The sequence below is a fragment of the Calypte anna genome, chromosome 5 (genome assembly GCF_003957555.1).
Source record: "Calypte anna isolate BGI_N300 chromosome 5, bCalAnn1_v1.p, whole genome shotgun sequence".
NCBI lineage: Eukaryota > Metazoa > Chordata > Aves > Apodiformes > Trochilidae > Calypte > Calypte anna.
In genome coordinates, this window is record NC_044250.1 from 13628471 (window position 1) to 13650949 (window position 22479).

Below are 22479 nucleotides of genomic sequence, written 5' to 3' on the forward strand. Positions count from 1 at the left end.
GTAGCTGTGATTTCCCACTCCTCAAATGCAGCACCCATCCCAAAGAGTACTTTGGGGACTCTAACCCTGCTAGGCAGGAGGAATTTCATATTTGGGAGGAAATTCAGCTCTTCAAAGTGCTGATCTGCTGCATCAACTCCTGCTGCTTCCTACTGGGATGCTACAACAGCTCTGGTCCCTCTCCCCTGGTCTTTTTTTATCTAGATGATCAAATCTTCAGAATAAAGACTGCCACTTGCTCTCTGCATGGTAGCCAGCAGTGTAATAGCTTTGCAACCTCATTTCAGACTCCAAAAAATATTCCAGCTATTGCTAATAGCTCTTGACAGTGTGCTGGGTTATGCAGGGGGACATCAAGCTTCTCCCAGCAAAAGCCAGAAGGGGGAAAGTGGCCAGCTGTTGGCTTCTTCCAAAATGCCTGATCTATAAAGACTCAGAGCAATGGCCAATCCTCCCACAGATTCTGCCTGTAATTTATGAACCCACATTTTCTTCCTCCAAGGTGGAGGGGGAAAAAAATAAAAATAGAAAAAAAGAAGAGGACTTGAATTTTAAAGGGCTTTGGGCTAAACTCTTCTTCCCTCTCACTCCAGTGAGAAGATGAATAATACTGCTCAATACTGGAGAAGAAATCAGCTCAAGAGCCCTGAGTATGCATAAAGAGAGCAAATGTCTGTTTGCTGGGGGATATGCACACGCTGCAGCCCCTGCTGTTCTTTCCCAGGCAATTGAAGTTAATGGGAGCCTTTGCAATCAGCCTTTCCACAAAGTCATTGGAATGAGCTCGTCCAGGCTCCAATTTAGCTCTAAGGACATCTTGCTGGGGGTTGTCACATTGGCTGCTCCCCTACACCCTTCCATATTTGTTAATCCCAGCGCTGCAAAATGCGACTGGGATTTGGTGTGGCATCTGGCCCTCTGCTGTGACAGCCAAGGGAGGATGCCAGCATCCCTGACACCATGAGACCCCAACCCTGAGGGGTTTCCTGAGGCCCAACGAAAATGAATTAATAATAAGTGCATTGGCAGAGAACGCAGAGATAAACCTGATGCAGAAAACCCCCAGGCTAAGGCGAGGGGGAGGTGCAGATTTCAGCCTCGAAAGGGGCAGCTTTGGTGGTTTTGTCTGGAGGAGCTGGAATTTGGGGCTGTAGCTGGCTGCTCTGGTTGTAAAACCAAAAAGGTTTTTGCCTGAAAAAGCACCAGTTATCTGTCCACTCTGTGGCATCTGAAAGGTCCCTTGAAACCAGGGGCAAGAGGCAGAGCAGGATAACAACAGCATCCCAGGATGAGGAAGGCTCTTGGGGCCATGTAACCAACTGGCATCAAAGCAGCCCAGAAACCCAAACTGTATTTACATCCAGAAGGCAATAAAAGCAAGCAATCTGCTAAGAGCAGTATTTTTTTTTAATTTTTTTTTTTTTTGCCATTAGGATTACATTTCCTGAAGGAAATGGAAAATCTCCAGCTGGCTCTGGATTACCTTCTGGGGGAAATTACTTCATACCCAGCAAACACAGCCTAAAATCAAGGCTGGTAGCACCTTAAGGCAATTATTTGGTTTGTGGTTTTTTTTCACACAATGGCAGAAAAACCAGGGTCTGGTCTTGACTGAGATTTATGGGTGTAATAAAACCAATTAGTTAACACTAGCCCACTGTTTGGAAGGAAATCAAAACACACAGGAAACTTTTGTGAGACCAAAAACTTCCTGCCTGCTCCCACCCCTCAAAGGTGAAAGCAAAGGTTATTCTCTGGATTTTGTGGGGACAAGAACTCTTCAGATTGGGCAGGAACCCTTTTGGCCCCAAGTGCTCTTGTCCTTGGCTGAAAGAGCTGAGCCAGCACATCCCAAGAAGACTCTTAGCAGCTGAGAATGCACCCGGGAGGGGGAATGGGCTGCCTTGCACCTCCAGCCCACCCTGGAAATAACCTGCCCATCAATCATACCCTCCCCAGCCAGCCCATACAAGGGAGGCAAAGGAGTAAGTCCAGTAAGGCAAGGGAGGAGGCCAAAAGTGGCCATGCACGGGTGATGGGACATCACAGGGACAGCTTTCAGGCAAGGACTAGGGATGGGATCTGCAGAGCACCACGTGGACATGCTTTCCTAGCAGGAGTTACTGCAAAACCACTGTCTCTCTTTTTTTATATAGATACATTATATATAATGCAGATCTATAAGTAATATATTCATTGTATCATAAATATAATATATATTTTATATATATTATCTATAATGCAGATGTATGAATAATATACCCATTATATCATATATCTAATATATCTATAATATGTAGTATGATATATAATACAGATCTATTAAATAATATACCCATTTCTGCATAAAAAGTATATGCTTATACTTTTTAAAGTCTATGTTCATTCTGTCCCTCTGCCTCCTCCTTTTGTTTCTGCCTGCCTGGGTGGTTTCCAGCATTTCCCTCCTAAGGGGCTGGAGAGCAAGGTGTCCACCCCAGTTACCAAGGAGGAACCAACCACTGCTCCAGGCTCCCCCAGCACAACAGCAAAATCCTGATAACCTGCCCCAAAAGTGCCTTTTCTCTTTGCCTTTGGGGTCTCTGTCAGGGGAAAACCAGAGGACTAAAAGGCCAGGACCATGCTGCCTCCAGGGAGCTCCCAGGCACCATTCTGAATTTAACCCCCTCCTCCTACCCCTCTGTGCTCCAAATTTTCATCTTTTCCAGAGGAGAGGGAGGTTTTCTATGACCACCTATGTGTTTATCAGGGGTCCCTATAGCCCCCCAGCCCTTCATCCATGGTGCCTTGGCCACCTCTTTCTCCAGGTGGCAAGGGAGGGAAGGTCTGCACTTCCCTCCTGCTCTTGGATTGTGTTCCATCAAATGCCCTGAGAGATGCCACTTCATTCCCAGCCCCAGATCTTGGGTTTGGAAGAATATTTTTCTCTCACCAGTGATCGTCAGGAGTCGAGAGCACCTGAATCTCTGGGAGTGATGTGACACTACACCCAAAAAAAAACCACTCAAGAAAGAAAAGTTCCTTTTCCTTGGGATCCTGTGCTGGATCATCAATCCACGTGGACCCCACATCCCCTGATGCTTCTCCATTCAAACCCAAGCTCAACCCCTCTCCAGCTTTTCCCACTTGCCTCTCCAGGGCTCCCACTTACCTGGGAGGAGCGGAGAGAAGTGCTGAGCTCCCTGCTGCAGGGGACGGACAGGACTGGGATCTGCCAGCGTCCCGAGGTGATGCAGCTCCCAATTTATAGTGACATTTGATCGGCTGGAGGAGCCGATTGGCCCCAGGCCTGCTGGGCAGGGAGAGGAGGAGGAGGGGGGCGGGATGGGAGGGTCAAGGGGGGAGCAAAGGAACGGGGAAAAAAAGGTCACGCCTTGTATAGGAGCAGCTGGAGGAATCGCACTGAGGATGCTAAGATGGGAGGGACGTGTTTGGAGGGGGAAAAAAATAAATAACTCCAGGGCTTCCATTTCTATATTTACAGGCTCGACAAGCAGGCAGAGCTTCCAGAGGGGTATCTGAGGCAAAGGCACCTCGGAAACAAATTATCTGAACCCCGCAGCTCTGGGGTGCGTGGTTGCTGCTTCAGACCTGGTCGTGGCACCCTGGGAATCCCAGGAGCAGCCTCTGCTCTCCCAGCCGGGCAGGGGCTCTGCTGCCTCTTCATCTGTAAAGGCTTTGGTTGCACTGCAGGGACAGAGCCTGCGGAGGGCTCAGGGACTTTTTCCTCCGTCCCGCACTCAGAAACAAGCGATGGGGGGGGGAATGTGCATGAGAACTGGGGAGCAGGGGATGCGGGGGGGTTGTGCGGGGGTGCCACCTCTCGCCGAGACTGCCAGGGCTCTGCCCTGCCCCAGAACTTGAGGAGCCTTGGGATGAAAAGTCAAGAACGCAGCAGGAGAACTTGCCCGACCTCAAGAACCATTCTGAGCACGATCCAAAAGCATTCTTTAAGCAAGGACATCGTAAAGAGGGAGAACCCCTGCACCCCACTTAGGAGCCTCTGGTTGACCAGAGGGGTTTGGCCACCCCAGCCCCCTCTGCAGCTCCACGGCTCTGCTGGCAGAGGATTCCTGTGTCTTGGACAACCCCCTGGCTCAGGGTTTCCATTTCACTGAACCTCCAGGCTCCAGGTCCCATCCCTCCTCCCCTCTGCCCTTGGCAGCACCGAGCATGTCCTCTGCTGTGCCTGCCAGCTCCAGCACCCCCCTTCTCCCAGCCTGTAAGAGCAGAGAAAACCTTTAGGAGCTGCAGGGAAGGAGATTATTTTTGGCCTGGGTCACAGATCGATCCCTGCCCACTCTTTCCTTGCCATTTGCAGGAAAAGAGTCCCCACCTGAGGATGTAGAGAGGAGCTTTTAAAGCTGTGGAGCAGGAGTGCAGTGCTACAGCCTCCAGGTCACCAGGTAACCTGCATGAGCCAAAATCCCCTCTCTCCAGTGTGCATTCCCTGCCTGGCTGGCACCTTCCCCCCTTGCCTCTCTCCCACATCCCAGCTCAAGCCAATGGCTTTTGTCAGAAGGGAAGGGGACAGCACATCAGCCAGCTCTTGGCCAGGAGGAGTTTGAGGGGTTTTTTGGGTGGGGGGTTTGGGGTAAGAGTGTGGTGGGTGCCTCATATTGCCGAGGGGAATGGCACATGCATGGGGATGTGAAGTCAGTACAGTCAGTCAGTATTGTAGCATCTGCTCCCCCATCCCAGCTCTGCCAAAAGCCCTAATGCAGCAAACCAACCTTCCAGGCTGCCCCAAGGAGCATTTTTGCCACCCTCCCCTCTCTCCTTTTCCCCCGGTGCTGCACCTGCTGGGCACATCTCCAAGAAATCCTGCACTTTCCCAAACTGGCAGCAGAGCAGGGCTTTGTGGGAGGGAAGTCCCCCAGCTCTTTCTCCTTTCTCTATATTTGCCATGGCCCCAGTTTGGCAATGGTATTCACCAACCCCCTTCACTTGCCTGCCAGTTACAGGCTGTTCCCACTGCTGATGGGACATCAGGACTCAGGGCTCCCACACCAAGGGAGTCACTTAAAAAGGAAAGATGTGTGTGCAAGCCCATATGAAGGCTGGGCTTATCTCAGCATAGAGGCTGAACACTCCTGTGGTCCCATCTGGTTCATTTGCTGTCTATTAGTTGGCAGGAGGAATGTGAGCATCTTCGGGGGTGGAACAGCCTCTGCCAGAGCAGTGCAGCTGCTGCACCAGTGGCAGGGAAGCACCCCACAGCCCTCACATCCCCCCCCTAAGCATCTTGAAAAATGGGATGTTGATCCAGGCTACAGGAGGGACAGGTAACCAGATGTTTGTACCTGCAGCAGCTCTACTTGAAAATTGATGAGATGCAAACACTGCTGCCTGCAGCATTCCCTTAGTTCTTGTACAGCCCTGTCTGTGCTCAGAGACATTATAAAACCAGTCCAGACAACACTCAGCTTTACATCCTGCATCATATGCCCCTGCTCTCTATTTCCCATCACCACCAGCTGTGAGCATGGCCCCACTGCTTAGGACAGCCCCAAAAGACCTCTGTGCATCCTCTGCCAGGGTGCTCATGTCCAAGTCTAGCATCTTGTCTACAGCCCTAGCATGGCCTGGTTCCCTCTCCCCAGAGGACCCAGAGGATCAGCTCCATTGCCCTGGCAGAGGGCACCCACCCTCCATTTGCTCTGCCAACAGCTCATTCCCCACAGCCCATTTTTATGTTTGCACTTTCTCCCTTTGTAGGTCTGCAGTCAGCATGCACCCAGAACCCTCCCAAATATTTGTTTCATCCCTTAGCCACCTACCCTGTGCTTTTCACCCATCCCTTTTTGATGCCATTACACCCCCAGTTTCATCCCCAGCCTGAAACATTCTCATTGGCTTTGCCTCTCTTGATGGTCCTTGCTCTAGGATATGTATTTTTGACATCATCTCCTCTGCCTCCATCAGTAACAAGGAGCACTTTGGATTTGTCTTTGAGACAACTCCAGCCTGGCCATGCCAGAGCAAGCCAAGCATCAGCACCAACCTTGTGGGCTCTGCTCATCAGGCAGAGGCAGCAGCAAGGCCAAAGAGAACATGCAGGGAGGTCACAGCATCAACCAGGGCATCTCACACTGCATTAACTCCCTCCACCTTCCCCCCTTCAGCCAGAGCCTGGAATGCTTTTACAGGGACAGCAGCTTTTCCTGGGAAAGGATAGAACAAACCAGCATTCCTCCTGGAACAGGAACCAGAGGCTGGGGCAGAGATCTAGAGAAGTTTCCACTAGGTAACCTTCCCCACTATTGCATTTACCTTTTTTTTTTTTTTTTTCATAGATAGGAGCACCCAGAGCTGTTATTTGAGCACACAGGTTGGTCATTTGAGATGGGCCACAAGAATATAGAGCAGAGCAGGGCCACTTGCAGAGGGGAGAGCTGTAATCAGCCCATTCTCACCTTTTCTGGCTGTTGCCTGATGTGGTGCAGCAGCCAGAGCACTCAGCAGGAGATGCTTTAAAACACAGTGTTCACACCTCAGCCCCAGTGATTTTACAGATTGCATGAAGATGGGGCACTTTTTCTTTTTTTTCTTTTTTCTTTTAATACCTTCACCCCCTTTGCTCATTCATTACACACCAGGCAGTGGGTGGCATTTCCTCTGCCTCCTCTAGCTGGATGGCACCCAGCTGAAAAAGTGCTCTGAAAGTGGATCTAAAACCTCTTCAGCCCTGGAAGTCTGCAATCCTACCTGCAGATTCACATTCATTAAAGCCTGCAGAGTTTGTAAATAAAATCAGCTACATCCTTCCCATAAACAGGTGCTCTTTGACAACCCAGAAAAAAAATGGCTATCCCTTATTCACCTACTACTGACCAACACAGAGCAAACTGATCTAATATTGAAGATGATGCTTCCTGGGCATGCAAGGGGGTTGGAGGACCTCCTGAGGTCCTTCCTTACCCAAACTCTCCCATCAGTCTGGAATTTCAGCTTCATGCCAGAGCTACAGAGGAACTCCCACTGACACCTTCTTTCCTCCAAAAAAAATGGTTAAGTAATGCAAAGTGAAATTGTTTGCCAGGAAAATGTGTTTTACCTGAGCTGTTCCATTGTTCACAGCCAGTGGTGGGGTTTTTGGGTTTTGTTTTTTTTTCCCCTTCTCTGAGGCCAAAGAACAAATTTAACATCTTTTGATTGGGTTTTGCACAATCTGGCTATTCTGGCTTTGGTGCATTCATTCACTTCTGAAGGCATCAACACTGAAACACCTGAAGTTACCCATGAAAACATCTCAAGTCCTTTGACTGAAGAAGTCCAGGGATGTGTTTCTGTCTTGTGACACTTTCAATTATATTTACCACTGTTTAGGGCAGGTGGGAAAGAAAAAAAAAAAATCACAAAAAGCCACTTGGGAAGGCAAATTAAATTCTTATCCCATTTCCCCATCTTTCTTCTTTTTATTCCACTCCAGAGAAGGGTTTCTGCAGTGGGGCTGAATCAGCAGCTCAAGGTTAGAGCAGATGCCCTACATTCACCCAAACACTCTTTGCATTTTCATTGAAGCAGTTGCCAATAAAAAGCAGATCATGGAGTGACTGAGGAAGTGCACTCAGAGAAAGGACAGGATATATATCATTATTTCCAGCTCCTAGGTAAAATCCAATGATCTGTTTTATGCAGCCAGTCAAGTAGAGATCAGATTAAACTTTCCAATCAGCTCTTTTAGGTCTCAGCAGACCTCTGCCACTTCACTCGTGATAACAGGAGCCTGAGAAATCTAAAACACAACTCAAAGGGGCTGAGCAAAGACCAGCAATTCTCCTCTGCTTCCCCTAGAACCCTGCTTGGTGTTTGGGCTTGGGTTGTTGGTCAGTCCTTGGTTTGTTTCTCCCTCCCGGAGCTAAAAGACACCTGGAGCAGTGCTTGCCAGGCACCTCATGCAGCAGAAACTCAGCTACAGGGGAGAAAAAATACTTAATCAGGCTGGGGGTTCACCTACCTGAATCCTGCAGGGAGACCTGAGAACCTCTGGGTGCCAACACCTTCTCCTGATGGGGCTTCATGATATCTCAGAGGTTCAGGGAAGAGAAGGAAGGGCCACAAAGCAGCCTTCTCTTATTATCTAATTCCAAATGACTTAATTAACTCATTACCAAATTACCAATGTATGCCTCCATCCACCTTGTTTGCTTGCTCTTCTACTTGCATCTGGAGAGAAGGAAGCCAGGGAAGATTGTAGTGTGTCATTCCTCCTGGGGAATTGGCTCAGTAGGAGAATCTGCCCCTGGCTTATCCCTTCACAGTCTGTAGGAGCAGAAACTCCAGGTGTTTGCATAAGAAATGGGAAGGGATGTGAGCACCCCCCTTGTCACCCATGTCACCCACCCAGTCCATGCAGCAACACACTGCCTGCCCTGCTGGGGCTTTGGTGGGGACAGTGGCAGAGCAGGGTACAAGCTGTCCTTGGGCATTGTTAAATTCTGTTGAAATTTGGTTATCCATAATGGGTTTTTTCCCCTCAAGTCTCCAGTTGGTTGGCTCTCATTATTGTCAGCTAGATTGGGATTTCCCCAGCAATGTTTTACCCATCAGAAACACCCAAAGGCACTCAGTGCTCCTAAAGACAATTCCAGTTTTGAGTTGTTCAGTGGTGAAAGAGGAATTCATTGCATTAGGGGATCTCCATGAGGATGGAGAACCTACCCCTCAAACCTTTAAGAGCTCAGCACTGCTCCCAGGAGTCCTGCAGAGCCAAACTTGATCTCATCAGGGAGACAAAGAGGGAGAAAAAAAGTGGAGAACTTGCCCCTGACACCAACCCAGAGATGCAGCTACATCCCTCCCGTGAGCACTGACCTCATCAGATGGGTCCCAGCTCTGAGGGATGTGGGAGACGCTGTCTTGATGCACAGGAAAGTGACTCCAAGGCAGCTTAGGGACATGTTACCACCCAGGGCTGATGAGCATCCAGGCTTTGCAGGGTGGTGCTGGGCAGGAAGCAAGAACTCGCCTTCAGATGTGGCTTTCTGGCCCAGCTCAGCAGCATTCCAAAAGGCAGATGGAGCAGCCCAAGCTTAACCTGGGTGTAAAGCTGCTTGGAGACCTCCAGATAAATCACTCTTGAATACCCCCATCTCCCTGTGAGCACATTTAACCTACCAGCTGCCTTGGCACCCACACTAAAGGCCCCTGAAAGGCTGTGAAAAAACAAAGCCTAAACCTGAATGACAGCTGGGAAAAGGGATGAAACACCCAGGGCCCAAAAGGTGATAAATTACTGCCTGGAATTCCAGCAGCTCACATATTTTTTTCCAGGGCAAAGGCAGGTATTTGGTGCCATTCTTACCAGCTCATTTTAGCAGTCCCAGCCCCAATCTTTGAGCCAAACTTCCTGCAAACCCCCAACCAGCAGTCAGCAACCCAACCACCTCCCAACTCCCTCTGCTCCCAGCACAGCATTTTCTCTGCTTGGATGCTCTGCATCCAGCACATCCCTCGCCAGGAACAAGCAAGAGATGGAGCCAGAAATTGCACTCCCCCTCTCTGGGGACAGTAACAATCAAAGCACAGTTTCAAATTTGCATTTTGCAACCCTGACTTTTGCAAACCAGTCAATCTCACTGGCAAACTTGAAAAGGCTCTGTCTTCATCACCTGGATCTACTCTGCTAAAATATCTGTCCTGGCAACTTCATCAGCATTTGCCCTTCAACTCCCCAGGACTACAGATGCCAAACTTTGCAGGGCTAAAGCTAGGGAGCATGCACTGCTGTTACTTGATAGCCCTTCTTCTTGCTAGCTCTATTTGATGGAATTTTTCATGCTGTATTTATTTTTTTATTATTTTTTACTCTTGTACTTACTGGCTAAATATTTTTCCATCCGATTCTTTCAACTCACCTCCAGGGCTCTAAAAAAAAAAACAACCAACCAAAAACCAACAAACCAAATCACAAAACAGCACCTGAAATTCTCTCAAAGGAAGGATGAGCTGGTTGTCTTGTGAACCCAACTGAGCAACGTGATGAACCCAACATGCAAGTGACTGCAGATGGAAACAAACTGCACTTCAGTAAGTACTCAGCTTCATCTTTCTCCTCTTAATACTAATTCCTGAGTTTTTCTGGTAGGCTGTTGCTCCATCACTCCCCTGTTTGCTCTGGGAGATGAGCTTGCTGCAGATATTTAAGACAAAATCCCTGAGGGCCTCAGGATGTCCCCCTTGGACACTCTAGGTTAGATGCTTCTCAGAAGATAAGGGATCAGGCTGAACAAACCCAGACATACCCAGGAACTCATTCTCAGCCTATTTACACCTAAATGGAGAAGAGAGGCAGGGAGCAGCAGGATGGGAGCCTGGACCAGCTGGTTTGGTCTGTCCCCAGAGGAGGTGCCACCACAGCCTTTCCACCCAGCTTGGTACTTTCATGCTTCCTGATACAAATTCCAATTATATTTCCCCCTTACTTTACTTCTGCCTTGTTCTTCCCCCAGCTGTGAAAAGCCTCAAGCCCCTGACATATTTTTATTAAGTATTATTTGAAGGATGAAGAGTGCATGTTTTTTGCATTGCTAAACCACAACTACTTAGAGTTATTGTGAAGAGATTTAGCTCCATTCTGAAACTCATGCTCTAAATTAAATTGTTCCACTGCAACCAAAAGCCTCAGGGGACTTAATGCAAAAATCAGAGGGAAATCACTTGTGGTCTGTTTCATTATCAGGATCCTTGTAAGAGCTCCATCATTTCTGAAGCAAACGTTAGATCCAATTCTTCTTCTCACTGTCAGCTCCCTTCTTTACCAGCATTAAAATATACATACACAGCATTACCAAAAGTGTGTTGAGAGCCCTCAGAGCCCTGTCCAGTAGCATATCAGCTGTCACCTCATTATTTATAGCTGCCCTGCTCTTTGGGCTTGTTTATTTGCCTTCCCTAAGGTGATGGTGGCAGGAGGGGAACCTCTGACATTCAGGTCCAGGTGTCTCCAAGCCTGACCTTTCCTTCCAAGAGCAGAAACTTCAGACACTCCTCAAGGAAGAAAGTCACTTGGAAACTTTAGATCCTGATGTCCACCACCTCCCTGGAGGCTCAGGGCAGAGCTGCAAGCAAGGGTTGAGCAGAACAGCTCATGGACATAGGGATAGGCATAAAAAGGAGCCTAGAATTATGTTATACCTGGAACAAGAGCCTGATGAAATCTATCCCCCAGTCTCAAGGCAGAAGTGCTATAGGATCATAGAATTGGCTGGGTTGGAAGGGACCTCAGAGATCATCGAGTCCAACCCTTGATCCACTACTGCTGCAGTTTCCCAGCCTATGGCACTGAGTGCACATCCAGGCTCTTTGGAAATATCTCCAGACACGGAGAAATCCACTACTTCCCTGGGCAGCCCATTCCATGCCTGATCACCCTCTCCAGAAAGAAATTCTTTCTAATCTCCAACCTAAACCTCCCCTGGCACAACTTGAGACCCTGCCCTCTTGTCTTGCTGAGAGTTGCCTGGGAGCAGAGCCCAACCCCCCTGGCTCCAACCTCCTTTCAGGGAGTTGGAGAGAGTGATGAGGTCTCCCCTGAGCCTCCTCTTCTCCAGCCTCAACACCCCCAGCTCCCTCAGCCTCTCCTCATAGGATCTGTGCTCGAGTCCCTTCACCAGCCCAGTTGCCTCCTTTGGACCTGCTCCAGGACCTCAATCTCCTTCCTGAGCTGAGGGGCCCAGAACTGGACACAGGACTCAAGCTGTGGCCTCACCAGAGCTGAGCACAGGGGCAGAATCCCTTCCCTGGACCTGCTGGCCACGCTGTTCCTGAGCCAGCCCAGGATGCCATTGGCCTTCTTGGCCACCTGGGCACACTGCTGGCTCACGTTCAGCTTCCTGGCAATCTATACAAAGCCACAACATTAATAATGGACTTGAGCTTTCCCAAATATAAATAATGGTTTAAAATTTTAAAAAATTGTTTTTTCCCAAATTTAGATAATGTTGGTTTATGGTGAGCTGGAAATCTGCACTGTGCTGGTTGGGGCCACATTTTTCATTCCCATCTCACACATATTCATATAGAATCAGCTGGTAAAGCTTGCTGGGGGAAAAAACCAGCCCTGAAGCCTGCTTCAGAAAGCCAAGCAGCCTGTTTCAGTATGACCATAGCCCCCCCAAATAAGAGTAGATCAAGCAGATCAAGCTCCTTTTCTTCTTAGCACTCAGCCTGATGGTTCTTCCCCTCCACTTTCCACTCAAGCAGAGAGCTGCAAGGTCTTGGAAAACTTCTGTATCAATAAAATTCTCAGAGTTGCCATTGTTACATCTTTCACAAATTTTATTAAATGCCTACAAAACCCCCCCAAAAAAAAATCCAGGACACAGAGTAAATTTTAGCAGAAAGCAAACTGATGCAGGAAGAGCCAGAAGGTGCCCTCCCTCCAGGAGAGCAGAAACAAGTTGCAAAATGATGCTGGCAAGGAAAGAGGAGAGAAATAAGACTTTAAAGAAGGGATGGGGGACATGCTAACATCATGAAGATGTGGGAAAGCTCAGAAACAGCCCTGGGAGCTGATTTTAGGATCTTAAGTTCAGGATCAGAGTACCACACTTCAGCAGCTCCATTTCCCATGTTCACATCAGTCCCTGATCTCCCCAAAAAACTCTTTCACCAAGGCAGTGTCCAGCAGGAGAGAAGCAGAGGTTTCCTAGATATCCTGTCCCTCTCCAGGGACAGAGCAGGAAGGTTATAATATTCCCTCTGAAGTGTTTCAGTCATTGAAGCCCAGGAGAGATAACAAATCCTTTTCCCAAAGAAAAAAGAGAATGCCAGTGATCAGCACTCCTCACCTGGAAAAAGGACCTCCTGTCTATGATGGACAGGGAGGAAGAAGCTATTTAAGACAAAGCTGCTATTGCCACTGCCAAGATAGACAAGTGGCAGGGACATTTTGGCAGGAATGCATTAAAGGATAAACTGGGAATTAAAAAAGAAAAAACCAGTTGAATGTGATTTGATGTACACAGAATTAACAGAGAGTCCTTCAAAGCACATGTTGGTGAGGAACAGAGGCTTGACTGGAAACAGGGGAAAACTTGACCCCCAGCTGGCACCAGCCAGGTGACAAGCAGTCCTTGCAGTCCCCTCCTGTTCAGGAGCTGCCCATGGCCCTCTTCTCAAACACAGATTCTTTCACCAGGTTTCTGTTGAGCTCCCTCTCTCCCACCACCCACCCACCAAAGTAGAAATTCTTCATCATGGAGCAAAAGCCCTGGCAGAGCAGATCCCTCTCTTCCAACACTTCAGAAAGAAGAGAGGGAGCAGAGCCACAGCCTCCCACCTCCATAGCAGAGCCAGAGAAAATCAAAATTCAAAAAGAAGCCAAAGAGTCACGGAGAAGAAGGTTAAAACAGGGATAGGTTTTGCCAGCTGATGTAGTTCTGTCCATCCAGGCAGAGGCAGCATGGGGCATTGCTCACCCCCCCAGAGGCTCAGGCTGTACCCATGGAGAGACTGACACCAGGCAGGAGAGAAAAATCCTTCAGGTATCTCTGGGGAGCAGAGGAAAAGGTGGCACCGAGCGTTGCATCAGGAGAGGACCAACCTCAGCTGCAAAACAAGAAAACAACTTCATGTGTATTTTTGGCTTGTCACCTGCAGTCATCTAGCATCTGGTCTAGCAATTCCAGGTGGATTTCTCCCACCCATTCCCACAAATCCCTGTGAATCAGCCCATAAAACTGCAGAAGGGGGAGAGCCAGCAGTGCCCATGGCAGAGCAGATGCTGAGGGTGCCCACCTGGCAGAGGGAAGGACTGGGCAAGCAGGAGGAAGAACATGTTCCTGCCCAACCATCCCCTCCCAAGGAGAGGATGAACAGGTTTCCTTCAAGGCCAAGAAAGCCACTAAAGCAGAGAGTTTGCTGCCATCACCCCTGGCACTGCAGCTCTCCATCTGCAGCAGTGTTGGGTTCCTACAGCTCCCAACCTGCTCCACACCCAGCAGCTGCTCCATCCAACACCAACAGCTTCCCCATTGCATGAGAAATGACTTTCTCTGCACCAACCCCAGTCTGGGCTCCATTGCAGATGGAGCAGGATCCAGGAGAAGAGTTGGGGTCCAAGAGAGGTGAGCCACAGGCACTCAAACCAGCAGCAAGGGGATTTAACCCTTTGAAAGGCTCTTGGCTCAGCTTCTGGCTCAGTTTCCTTCCAGCTTCTTGCAAACGCACCCAAGTTTCTCAGGCAGTGTTTTCCAAGTGGGTTTCCAGCCTTCTGCTGGCAACAAAAAAACTCCACCCCTCCCTTTGTCTTTGCAAAGGCAAGAGGCAAGACACAAACCTTACTGGTTGCAGAAGTTCTCCTGAACACAGAGAGCTTTGAAGGAGACTCAGCAAACAAAGCCAAGCATGCCAGGATAGGCAAATAAATTAAAAGCTGCTTTCCTTTTACTGTCTCTCAGCATCTCTCTGCCTCACTAGGCAGACACACACAGGTTCTGGCACACACACACACTGGGGAAGTTACTACCCACAAGGTCTCCAGGAGCACAGCACAGCAGGTTGCAAGGGAGATGGGATGCTGGGATAGTAGCAAGGGTGATTTTAAAAGCACAGACTATTTTAGAAGACCACAAATCTTGAGGTTCTGTGGCATAAAGCAGCCTCTGACTTTGGAAACAGAGGGCAAGTTGGAGATTGGCCTGAAACTCCATATGGAGATTATATCTAACCTTCCAAATCCAACAACTGGATTGTTGGAAGGGGGTCCCATACCCCTTCAGTAGCCTCTGGCAGTTCACAGCACATCCCAGGCAAGACCCTGCTCTGCCCCACGTGGAAACTGCATTTTTCTGGGCTGCAGAAGTCCACAGGACAAGGAAAACACTCCAGGAGCTGAGCAGCAGATGGGAAGTTCACTGCTCTGCCTCTTTAGTATTCCCAACACACCAAACCTGAGGTCAGCCTTAGAATTCTGGCTTATCAGTGCTGCTAGACCACAGCTCATCTTGTAGGACAAGCTGCCCCTGTCCACATTAAGCAGGAGAAGATGAAATCATTCCATAATCAATCCTAACATCAGATGCATGTACTGGCTCACCTTGAAGCAGATAAAAATAAATTTTTTTTTTAAAAAATCACCCAATTACCAATTCTTATACAACCAGAACCAGAGTAATGTTGCACCAGAGCCAGGAGGCACCTCTCACACTGAGGTATTTTGGCTTTCTGACCCAGGGATGAGGAAGAGAGCAGACACATGATCAAGAAATCAGCCTTCAGCCTTTTTTTTTTTGGGCCAGTGTGGGCTTGTTTGCAAGAACAGCTCTTGGAACAGAACATGTTTTAATGCCAGCCTTGTGCCTAAGGCACGAAGCTGATAAGGGAATGGCCAAGAGTTGTCACTCCCAGCTGGCACAAACCCACTTCAAGCTCCCCACCAAAACAGAGGGAGGTTTTCTTATGCCTGTAGCCTAAAAAAATGCATCCTTTGGTAGCTGTGTGCCTAGCACAGCCCTTTCTCTGAGGACCAGTTTGGCCACTGTGGTGGGGGATGGACTTTGCAGGTTGTGTCACCTCATTTTCTGCTGGTTTTTTGGGGTTTTTTTGGAACAGTCATTCTCTCTCCAGCCCAGCATCACTTTTGGCAGACACACCATCACCTTCCCAGCCCAGTGCTGAGAGCCCAAAGGCAACACAGAGCACACCAGGAGCAGAGCACTTGCACTGGTCCCTTCTGGACAAACATCATCCCACCTCCTCTTCTCTGTTTCAAGAAGCTCAGTTGCATCCAGCACCAGGGATTAGGAGGCTCAGTGATTTATGCTTCATTTCATAAACAAAAAACAAAAAACCTCAGCAACTCTGCTGAGTGAGAGCCAGGGCAGAGTCAGAATTCTTTTAGGGGCTGCCCAAGAGTCCTGGCAGGTCAGAGCTTGGTGTTCCCCAGCTTTAGGCAGGAAAAGAATGAGTGACTGCTAGAAACTGAGACTAGTTTTCTCTTTCCAGCCCCAAACACAGATCCTTAGCTGAGTAGCAGGAAATCTGACCAGTGCACACCAGAAAGAGCTGGGGTGAGGCAGCAAACAGAGGAAAAAAAGCAGCTTTGTACCCCCCAGGAACAGCTGTGTTGGCCAAAGGGGATCCAGCTGTAATTCCCAGTGGAGATAAAACCCAGAGCACAATTAATTGTGTTTGGGTGAGGAATGGGTGAGGAATGGGTGAGGAATGGGTGAGGAATGGGTGAGGAATGGGTGAGGAATGGGTGAGGAATGGGTGAGGACAGTGGCAATATGGAAAGGAGGTTTTTTTCTGAAGTGGGGTGCAGAAAGAGATGGTTGGCACTGTGCTTTGAGTCAGCAAAGAAACATCAAAGCCAGTGTTGTAACAAAGCACCTTCTCATCAGATAAATCATCATCAGATAAATGCAGCTTCCAAGTCCTGAGTTTCTTTCTAGGATTTCTTTCTGCCACCTGAAATCAGTCAAAGCCAGTGCTGACTCTGATTCAAACCATCAGGCAATTAGATCATGGCTCTTCTGGTGTACAGAATGTGGTATCAAAGTATTAATAATTGTCATTTGGAAAGCCATGAAACATCCCCGATTCTGTCTCTGAAGAATGTTTCAGAGCTTCAAAATTTCAGACCTGCTCTGTTTCTCTTGACATTTTCTTCCAAATCCTGTTAGGACTTGCCAAGAGAGCAACATCTGGGGTCCCAAGGAGCTCTCACTGGGTTTTGCATTAATGCCAGGAGCAGCAGGGGCTCTGGGTTTAACAATACAGCTTCCTCCCAGTACATTCCTGCCACATCACCTTCCAGACTGGTTGAGGCTACCTTAGAAGACCCAGGAACCCAAGACTGATACTCTTCTCCCACAATCCTGACTCCATACTCAGAGTTTTTGGAGCAAGGAAGAGGAGGCTTTTTGCATGAACATTTCAAAGCCTCACCCAGGGCTAAGCCCACACCAACTCTAAGCTTTGTTTTTCCTTCCAGGAGATGACCATGCTGGTGACAGTCTCATCCTCCATCCAGCCTGCTCCCATCCATCACCACCTTCCTCCTCCTCCCACCCTCCCAAAGCCTGGGAAGGACAACCTGAGGCTCCAGCGCCTGCTGAAGAAGGCAGCCAAGAAAAATGCTGCCTTAGCTTTGGAACAAACCAAGTCTTTCAGGTCCAGCCTCTCCCCAGTGAAGGAAGCCAGCTCTGACCTGGAGCACGAGGAAAGCCTCCCCCCAGCTGAGCCCCCTGAAGCTGCAGCCCCCTCCATCTCCCACCTCTCTGCCACCTCCATCTCCCACAGGGTCCCCTCCCCTTCCCAGAGGGACAAACCCCCCACGCTGAAGGTCACTGAGCAGAGGTGCATGGCCCAACACCTCCAGCTCACAGCTTCCCCACCCATGTCCCTGCTCCACAGGATGGGTGCTCCCAAGACCCCCCAGCAGCCTGCAGGCATGGACACTGCCCCTTCCTCTCCAGGTGACACTTCCATATTTGTTTTCCCCCAGTCTCCTCCTCCTCCCAGTATGCCCAGGAAAGAAAGGGCACCAAGAGTTACCTACGTCACCAAGGTGCACGCTTATTTCCACAGTGTAAATCCACCCAGGGCTAGGACACCCATAGCAAACCAACCCCAAGCAGCCAGCAGCCATGAAGACAAAAGGCCTTTTCCATCATCTGGAACAAATTCCTGGGAATTCTCTCCAGGGCAGATACTCACTCCACTCAATGACATCAAGGCTCCCCCACTGGAGCCTCCTCCTCCTCCTCTCCTTTCTGCTCCTAAGGAGCCCAAGTTTGCTCCTACTGAAGAGTCCATCAGGCCCCCTTCACCCAAGCCCAGCACCCCCCCCAGTGCCCACACCAATAAATCTACAACCAATGGAAGTGACACAGAACCACCTGGATCAGACAGAGCTCCTGAATTACCCAAGCAAGACAACAATATCCCTAAACCACCAAACCCCAGTGCTCCTTGGAGGAAAAAACACCGAGGTAGGGCAACACCAGCCCAAGCTGACAGTATGCAGCCCACTTCCAGAGCCACCAAGGAAGAAGGTGTCATCCAACCTCATTTGACCCCTAATTTGCCCAACACCAGCCCTCTCCCCATTGCTGAGCCATCAGGAAAAGCAGCAAGAGGTCCTGGAGGAGGCAATGCTGGTGGCTGGCACCGCCTCAGGAAGCACCTGATGGTGCAGCCAGAAGCACCCAACTTCCCAACCCTGGATGAGTTGGGACAGGAGAAAGAGAGCAAGGAAAAGGACAGCCCTCAAGCAAGCCCCAGCCAAGCCTGCATCCTCTTTAAATCCAAGGCCACGAGGATGTGGGATGCCATTTTGTACCAGATGGCAACCAACAAGGAGAGGAAGCAGCAAGCAGAGGAGAAAAAGCTGCAGAAGGATGCAAACTGCTTTCTGCCCCGCCGTTTGCCCATCCTGCTCCACAAACCCCGTTTTGATGCTCGAAAGCTGAAGGAGTTGGCTGCCAAACCCATGACCAAGATCACCACTGTGTTTGAGGTGGGACGATTGAAACCAAAGCCACCTGAGGAGCACAGCACCAGCTTCAACAGAACAGCATCAGGGTGGGTCAAACAACTAAAGCCAGGCTGCTCCACACGTCCAGAGTCTCCTCCAGGAGACACCCATGTCTAGGTTGACTGCCCAAGTATAAGGAAAAAAAAAAAATGAAATAAAACCCCTCCAAGGCAGCAGCTCATGCTGGGGGCTCAAGGATTACTCTCTGGAGGTATAGAAACTGAAATATATATAACACACCAGGTCAGGAAAACAAACGTGCATTTGTTCTAAAAAGAGCCAACCACAAGCAGTGTGGAGTAAGGTGGAGAAAGAAGGGGGGGGACACAGAGTGATGAGGACAAACGGCCTGGAGAAAAAGCCCAGGAAGATGATGAAATCTGATTTTAGTGTGTTTAAGAGAAATCCTATAAAGGAAAGCAGGTGTAGATAAGGCCACATAAAGGAATCTGGGTTGCTCCACCACGTCTCCTCTAGAGATTCTTAGAAGCTGAACTCAAAGAAAGGACACATCACCTCTGAAAGTGCTGTGGGGGGCACCTCATCCCCATTTGCTGGGAACAAGGTGGGAATTCATCCTGTCACTGAAGGCACCAGCAAGGGTTAAGAGAATAAATCCAGCCTGCTCTCACAACAGCAATTTCCTTGCCTAAAACATCATCATCTGATGTCCTCCTCCAACAGTCTGCTAAATCAGAGCAAACAAAAGACTGATTTTGTTGCAGTGATCAAGTTCTGCTGTGTATTTTTGTGGGTTTTTTAAGTACAGCTTGGGGGGAGCTTATCCATGATAAGCAGCAAGTCTGCTTCAGCATGTGGGGATCCAGCTGTGTATTTACCAAGGTTTTGTTTTCTGGGGCTATCACATCCAGTCCCATTTTTAGGGGCATCATCAGGCACCAGTAAGTATGCAACTACTATGTCCTGAAAAAAAAAGGTGTTTAAAACAATATCTCCAATTCTGTCCATCCACAGAGCCAACTGTGCTTTCTAGAATGAGTTACCCTTTGCATCTCCATCACCACCAAACCAAGCTAAAAAAGCATGAAAACTGGAGATCTGCTGTTTCTGCTTTTCAAGGGATTTTTTCCCTTGAATATGCTGGGATATTCCTACACAGCAACAGTACAATTGCCATGTTTAATCCAAACAGAAAGCCTGATACACAGCTCTTTAGATTCATTTAGTGTGCAAAGGATCTGAAGCTGGCCAAAATTTCCCCAAGCCAAACTGCAAATAGACTTAGAAACAAAACCAAAACAACCTCCCCCCTTTGCCTTTTTGAAATGTTCCAGTTTTGCAATGGTTTTATCAGAAGAGCTCAGTTATAACCAAAATATAAATGGAGTTTTCATTTTGCTGGTCCTGTCTTCTGTAACCACTTCCCTGTTCCAGGGGAAAAAAAAAAATGAGAAGGAAGAATATAACTCAAGTATCCAAGGTTTGGATTTCTCCAACCCCAGTTTTCCAGAAAGAAGCTGAGAAGAAGTAGGTTGGGAATGCACCAGTATCATGGGAGGATCCCAGTTCAGCTTTTGCAGGAGAATCCAGTGTGCTGCAAGAGGAACACAAAACCAAAACCAAGTGCTGCTTAAAACATGAAGAACACCTAATGCAGATAAAGATGACCTTATCACAGGGTGATCAAGTTGAATCTTGATACTGGATGTCCACACACAAGAGTCTTTCAAAAGCCCCACAGCATTAGCCTGAAGCAGAACAGCCAATATTGATCATACTTGGGAGACCAAGTGAACCTGGCCAAAGAAGTTGGTTTCAGAAGCAACTGTGTCCTCTCTGCAGGACAAAGTGGATCAAAGCAACCCCCCAGGACAAAGCAGCAGCTCTCCTGGTGATGAGGAAAGGCTCCTGGCTTGCATCTGATGGGCTTCCCCCCAGCACAGGGCCAGAGGATGGAGAATTGCCAGTGGAGAGAGCAATGAAGAGGCTGGGAAGCAGGGCTGGCTGTATGGTTGAGCGCTTCTGCCTCAGGACTGAAGGGCAGAGGCATCCAGCAGACCTGGGGAACCCTTCAGAGATGGAAGAGCAGAATCCCTGGCAGAAGAGGTGCCAGAAGGCAGGAGGGCTCCACCAGTAGATGTGTTGGGAGCATCATGTCACAGCTTGAGCCATTCAAGGGGAATGCTGCTGGACACAGAGCTTGGATGTTTTTCAGTGTCCAACAGCTGCAGGCAGTTGGTAAGAGCCCAAATTGCTCCTTACAGAAAACCTCTTGCTCTGTTGCCTGCTCAGAGGCTCTGCAGCTCAGAAAGGGTGAGGAAAAGGAAAAAAAAAAAACAAAAAAACTGTGTTCAAGTAACCAGAAAGCTGAGAAGGTGGTGAGTGAGTGAGACAGCAGTGAGCCAGAAGGGTTTGGGAGCAAAAAAGGCCCCATGAAAGGATCCAGCAGTAGGGAAAAAGGTTGATGGAAAAAGGGAGATGGAGAGGAGCTGAGGAGCAGGGTCCTCTCAGCACACAAAACAGCCAGCTAAAAACCCAAAAAAAGAAATAAGCTACGATGCTCCAAGCTCTCAGTCATTTTGCTATTCACAATTGGAAAAAAAACCAAAACAAACCTCCCTTGTGATGAAACCCACAGGGTAACAGTGCTGTGAGGCAGGTGGATCCTATGACAGCCACTGGGCTTTCCAAAAAAGATGCTGGAAAAAGATCAGAGATGAGGGCCCTTCCCTTTGAGGTTTTTGCAGATGCTCAGGTAGGGTAAAGAAAACCTGCTGATAACCCAGCAAAACCCTGCTTGCTCTAAAGAACTGGTGCTCAGTAGGATCCCACCTGGTGCATCAAAACAGACTTCAAGAAAGAAAAAAAAAAAAAAGCAGACTGATCATAGAGGAAAGCTTAAAATAGGTTTCCAAAAGCCACAGGGAGAGATGAAAGTTGAGGATACAAGTGCAGTCTATCTGAAAACATAGCTTTGGGCAGGCTGGGGTTTGTACTGCTACCAGTCTTAAAGTGGCACTCAAGAGCTTCTCTTCTAAGTGGCCATCAAAAAAAGGAAAAAACCCAAACCAAAAAAACCCAAACCACAAGAATATGCTGCACTCAGGAGCCAGTTCCTTGAGGGGAGAAAAAAAACCAAACCAAACCAAACAAAATGGAAGAAGAAGCACAGTCCCCATAAGAACTCAGAAACAAAAGGTGTTTTGTAGCAGACAGAGCTATTTCTAAACTTGGCTTCGAAATAAAGCTTCTTTTTTATCATAGGAAAAAAGAGAATGAGCTTCTTTTCACCCCTGACAACTTCCTCTCTTCTCAGAGTGCCAGATGCTGCCTGGTTGGATCCAACCAGTTATCTCCTCTATACCATTCCTCCTTATTGCAGCCACTCAGGATAACACCAGGATATCTATTAACACAAACACAACACAAGCACGAGATCCAAAGATCCTTTCCAAGAGGGCAGAGGCAGCAGCTCAGCTCTGCTTCCCATCACGGGACTTTTTCCTGCCCTGTTGGGTCTCCTCAGCACAGCAGATGTTCATGACTTCCCCACTACAACCTTATCATGGACTGATTCCAAGAAGTTCCTGAAATCATTAGAAGTTTTTCCCCTGATTAAATCAGTAAACTGGGGAATTAGGAGCATCTGAATTTCAGGAGTATATCAGCCCCCACCCTCAGCCTGCATGACCTCCAACCATGCACTTCTCCTTCCAACATGAAAGAGCATAAGACAGCAGACAGACTATTCCTTTGAACTAGCAAAGGCAAACACATCTTCACCCAAGCAGCAAGAGCTGAGGGACCCATTCTGTAGATTAAACTAACACAGGTATCCAGTTCCTAGCAGCATCCAAAAGTCCAGGACCAAAACTCCCCACTGCTCACCCACTCCCTTCCAGCCCCCAAAGGGATTTGCCCAGCACCAAGGGTCTTGCTGTCACCATACAGCACCATCCAACTCACCCAAAGTGTAGTTGGCAGAAAAAAACATAAAGGAGCCCCAGGAATTCATTACACAGCATAAGGTT

At 48.6% G+C, this 22479-nt stretch overlaps 3 protein-coding genes across 26 annotated transcripts in view; 1 reads left to right on the forward strand and 2 right to left on the reverse strand.

Annotated features, from left to right (window-relative positions):
* TNNT3 (troponin T3, fast skeletal type) overlaps positions 1-3242 on the reverse strand; it is a 32112-nt gene extending 28870 nt beyond the window's left edge. For 13 of the 22 annotated variants that reach the window (XM_030451342.1, XM_030451339.1, XM_030451340.1 and 10 more), the window contains exon 1: positions 3152-3235. The gene's annotated coding sequence lies outside the window, so the exon portion shown is untranslated. Of the gene's footprint in view, positions 1-3151 lie in introns of all 22 variants that reach the window. The other 9 variants (XM_030451351.1, XM_030451350.1, XM_030451349.1 and 6 more) reach the window with 2 other exon arrangements.
* Positions 3243-3524: 282 nt separating this feature from the next.
* On the forward strand, positions 3525-18604 carry LOC115598407 (verprolin-like). The gene is made up of 4 exons (XM_030451542.1): positions 3525-3569; positions 4322-4406; positions 9867-10032; positions 16943-18604. The coding sequence occupies exons 3-4, from the start codon at positions 10012-10014 to the stop codon at positions 18602-18604; spliced, it is 1683 nt and encodes a 560-aa protein (XP_030307402.1). The 5' UTR covers positions 3525-3569; positions 4322-4406; positions 9867-10011.
* The window catches only part of LSP1 (lymphocyte specific protein 1), a 44466-nt gene continuing 34449 nt past the window's right edge, over positions 12463-22479 (reverse strand). For all 3 annotated transcript variants that reach the window (XM_030450952.1, XM_030450954.1, XM_030450953.1), the window contains one exon: positions 12463-13554. The gene's annotated coding sequence lies outside the window, so the exon portion shown is untranslated. The remainder of the gene's footprint in view (positions 13555-22479) is intronic.

What these genes read in the sequence shown, in the direction of transcription:
- LOC115598407 (XM_030451542.1), top strand. Translation starts at nt 10,012, where the DNA reads ATGGAAACAAACTGCACTTCA. An exon ending in TGGAAACAAACTGCACTTCA is followed by an intron (nt 10,033 to 16,942) that starts GTAAGTACTCAG and finishes TTTTCCTTCCAG; the next exon opens with GAGATGACCATGCTGGTGAC.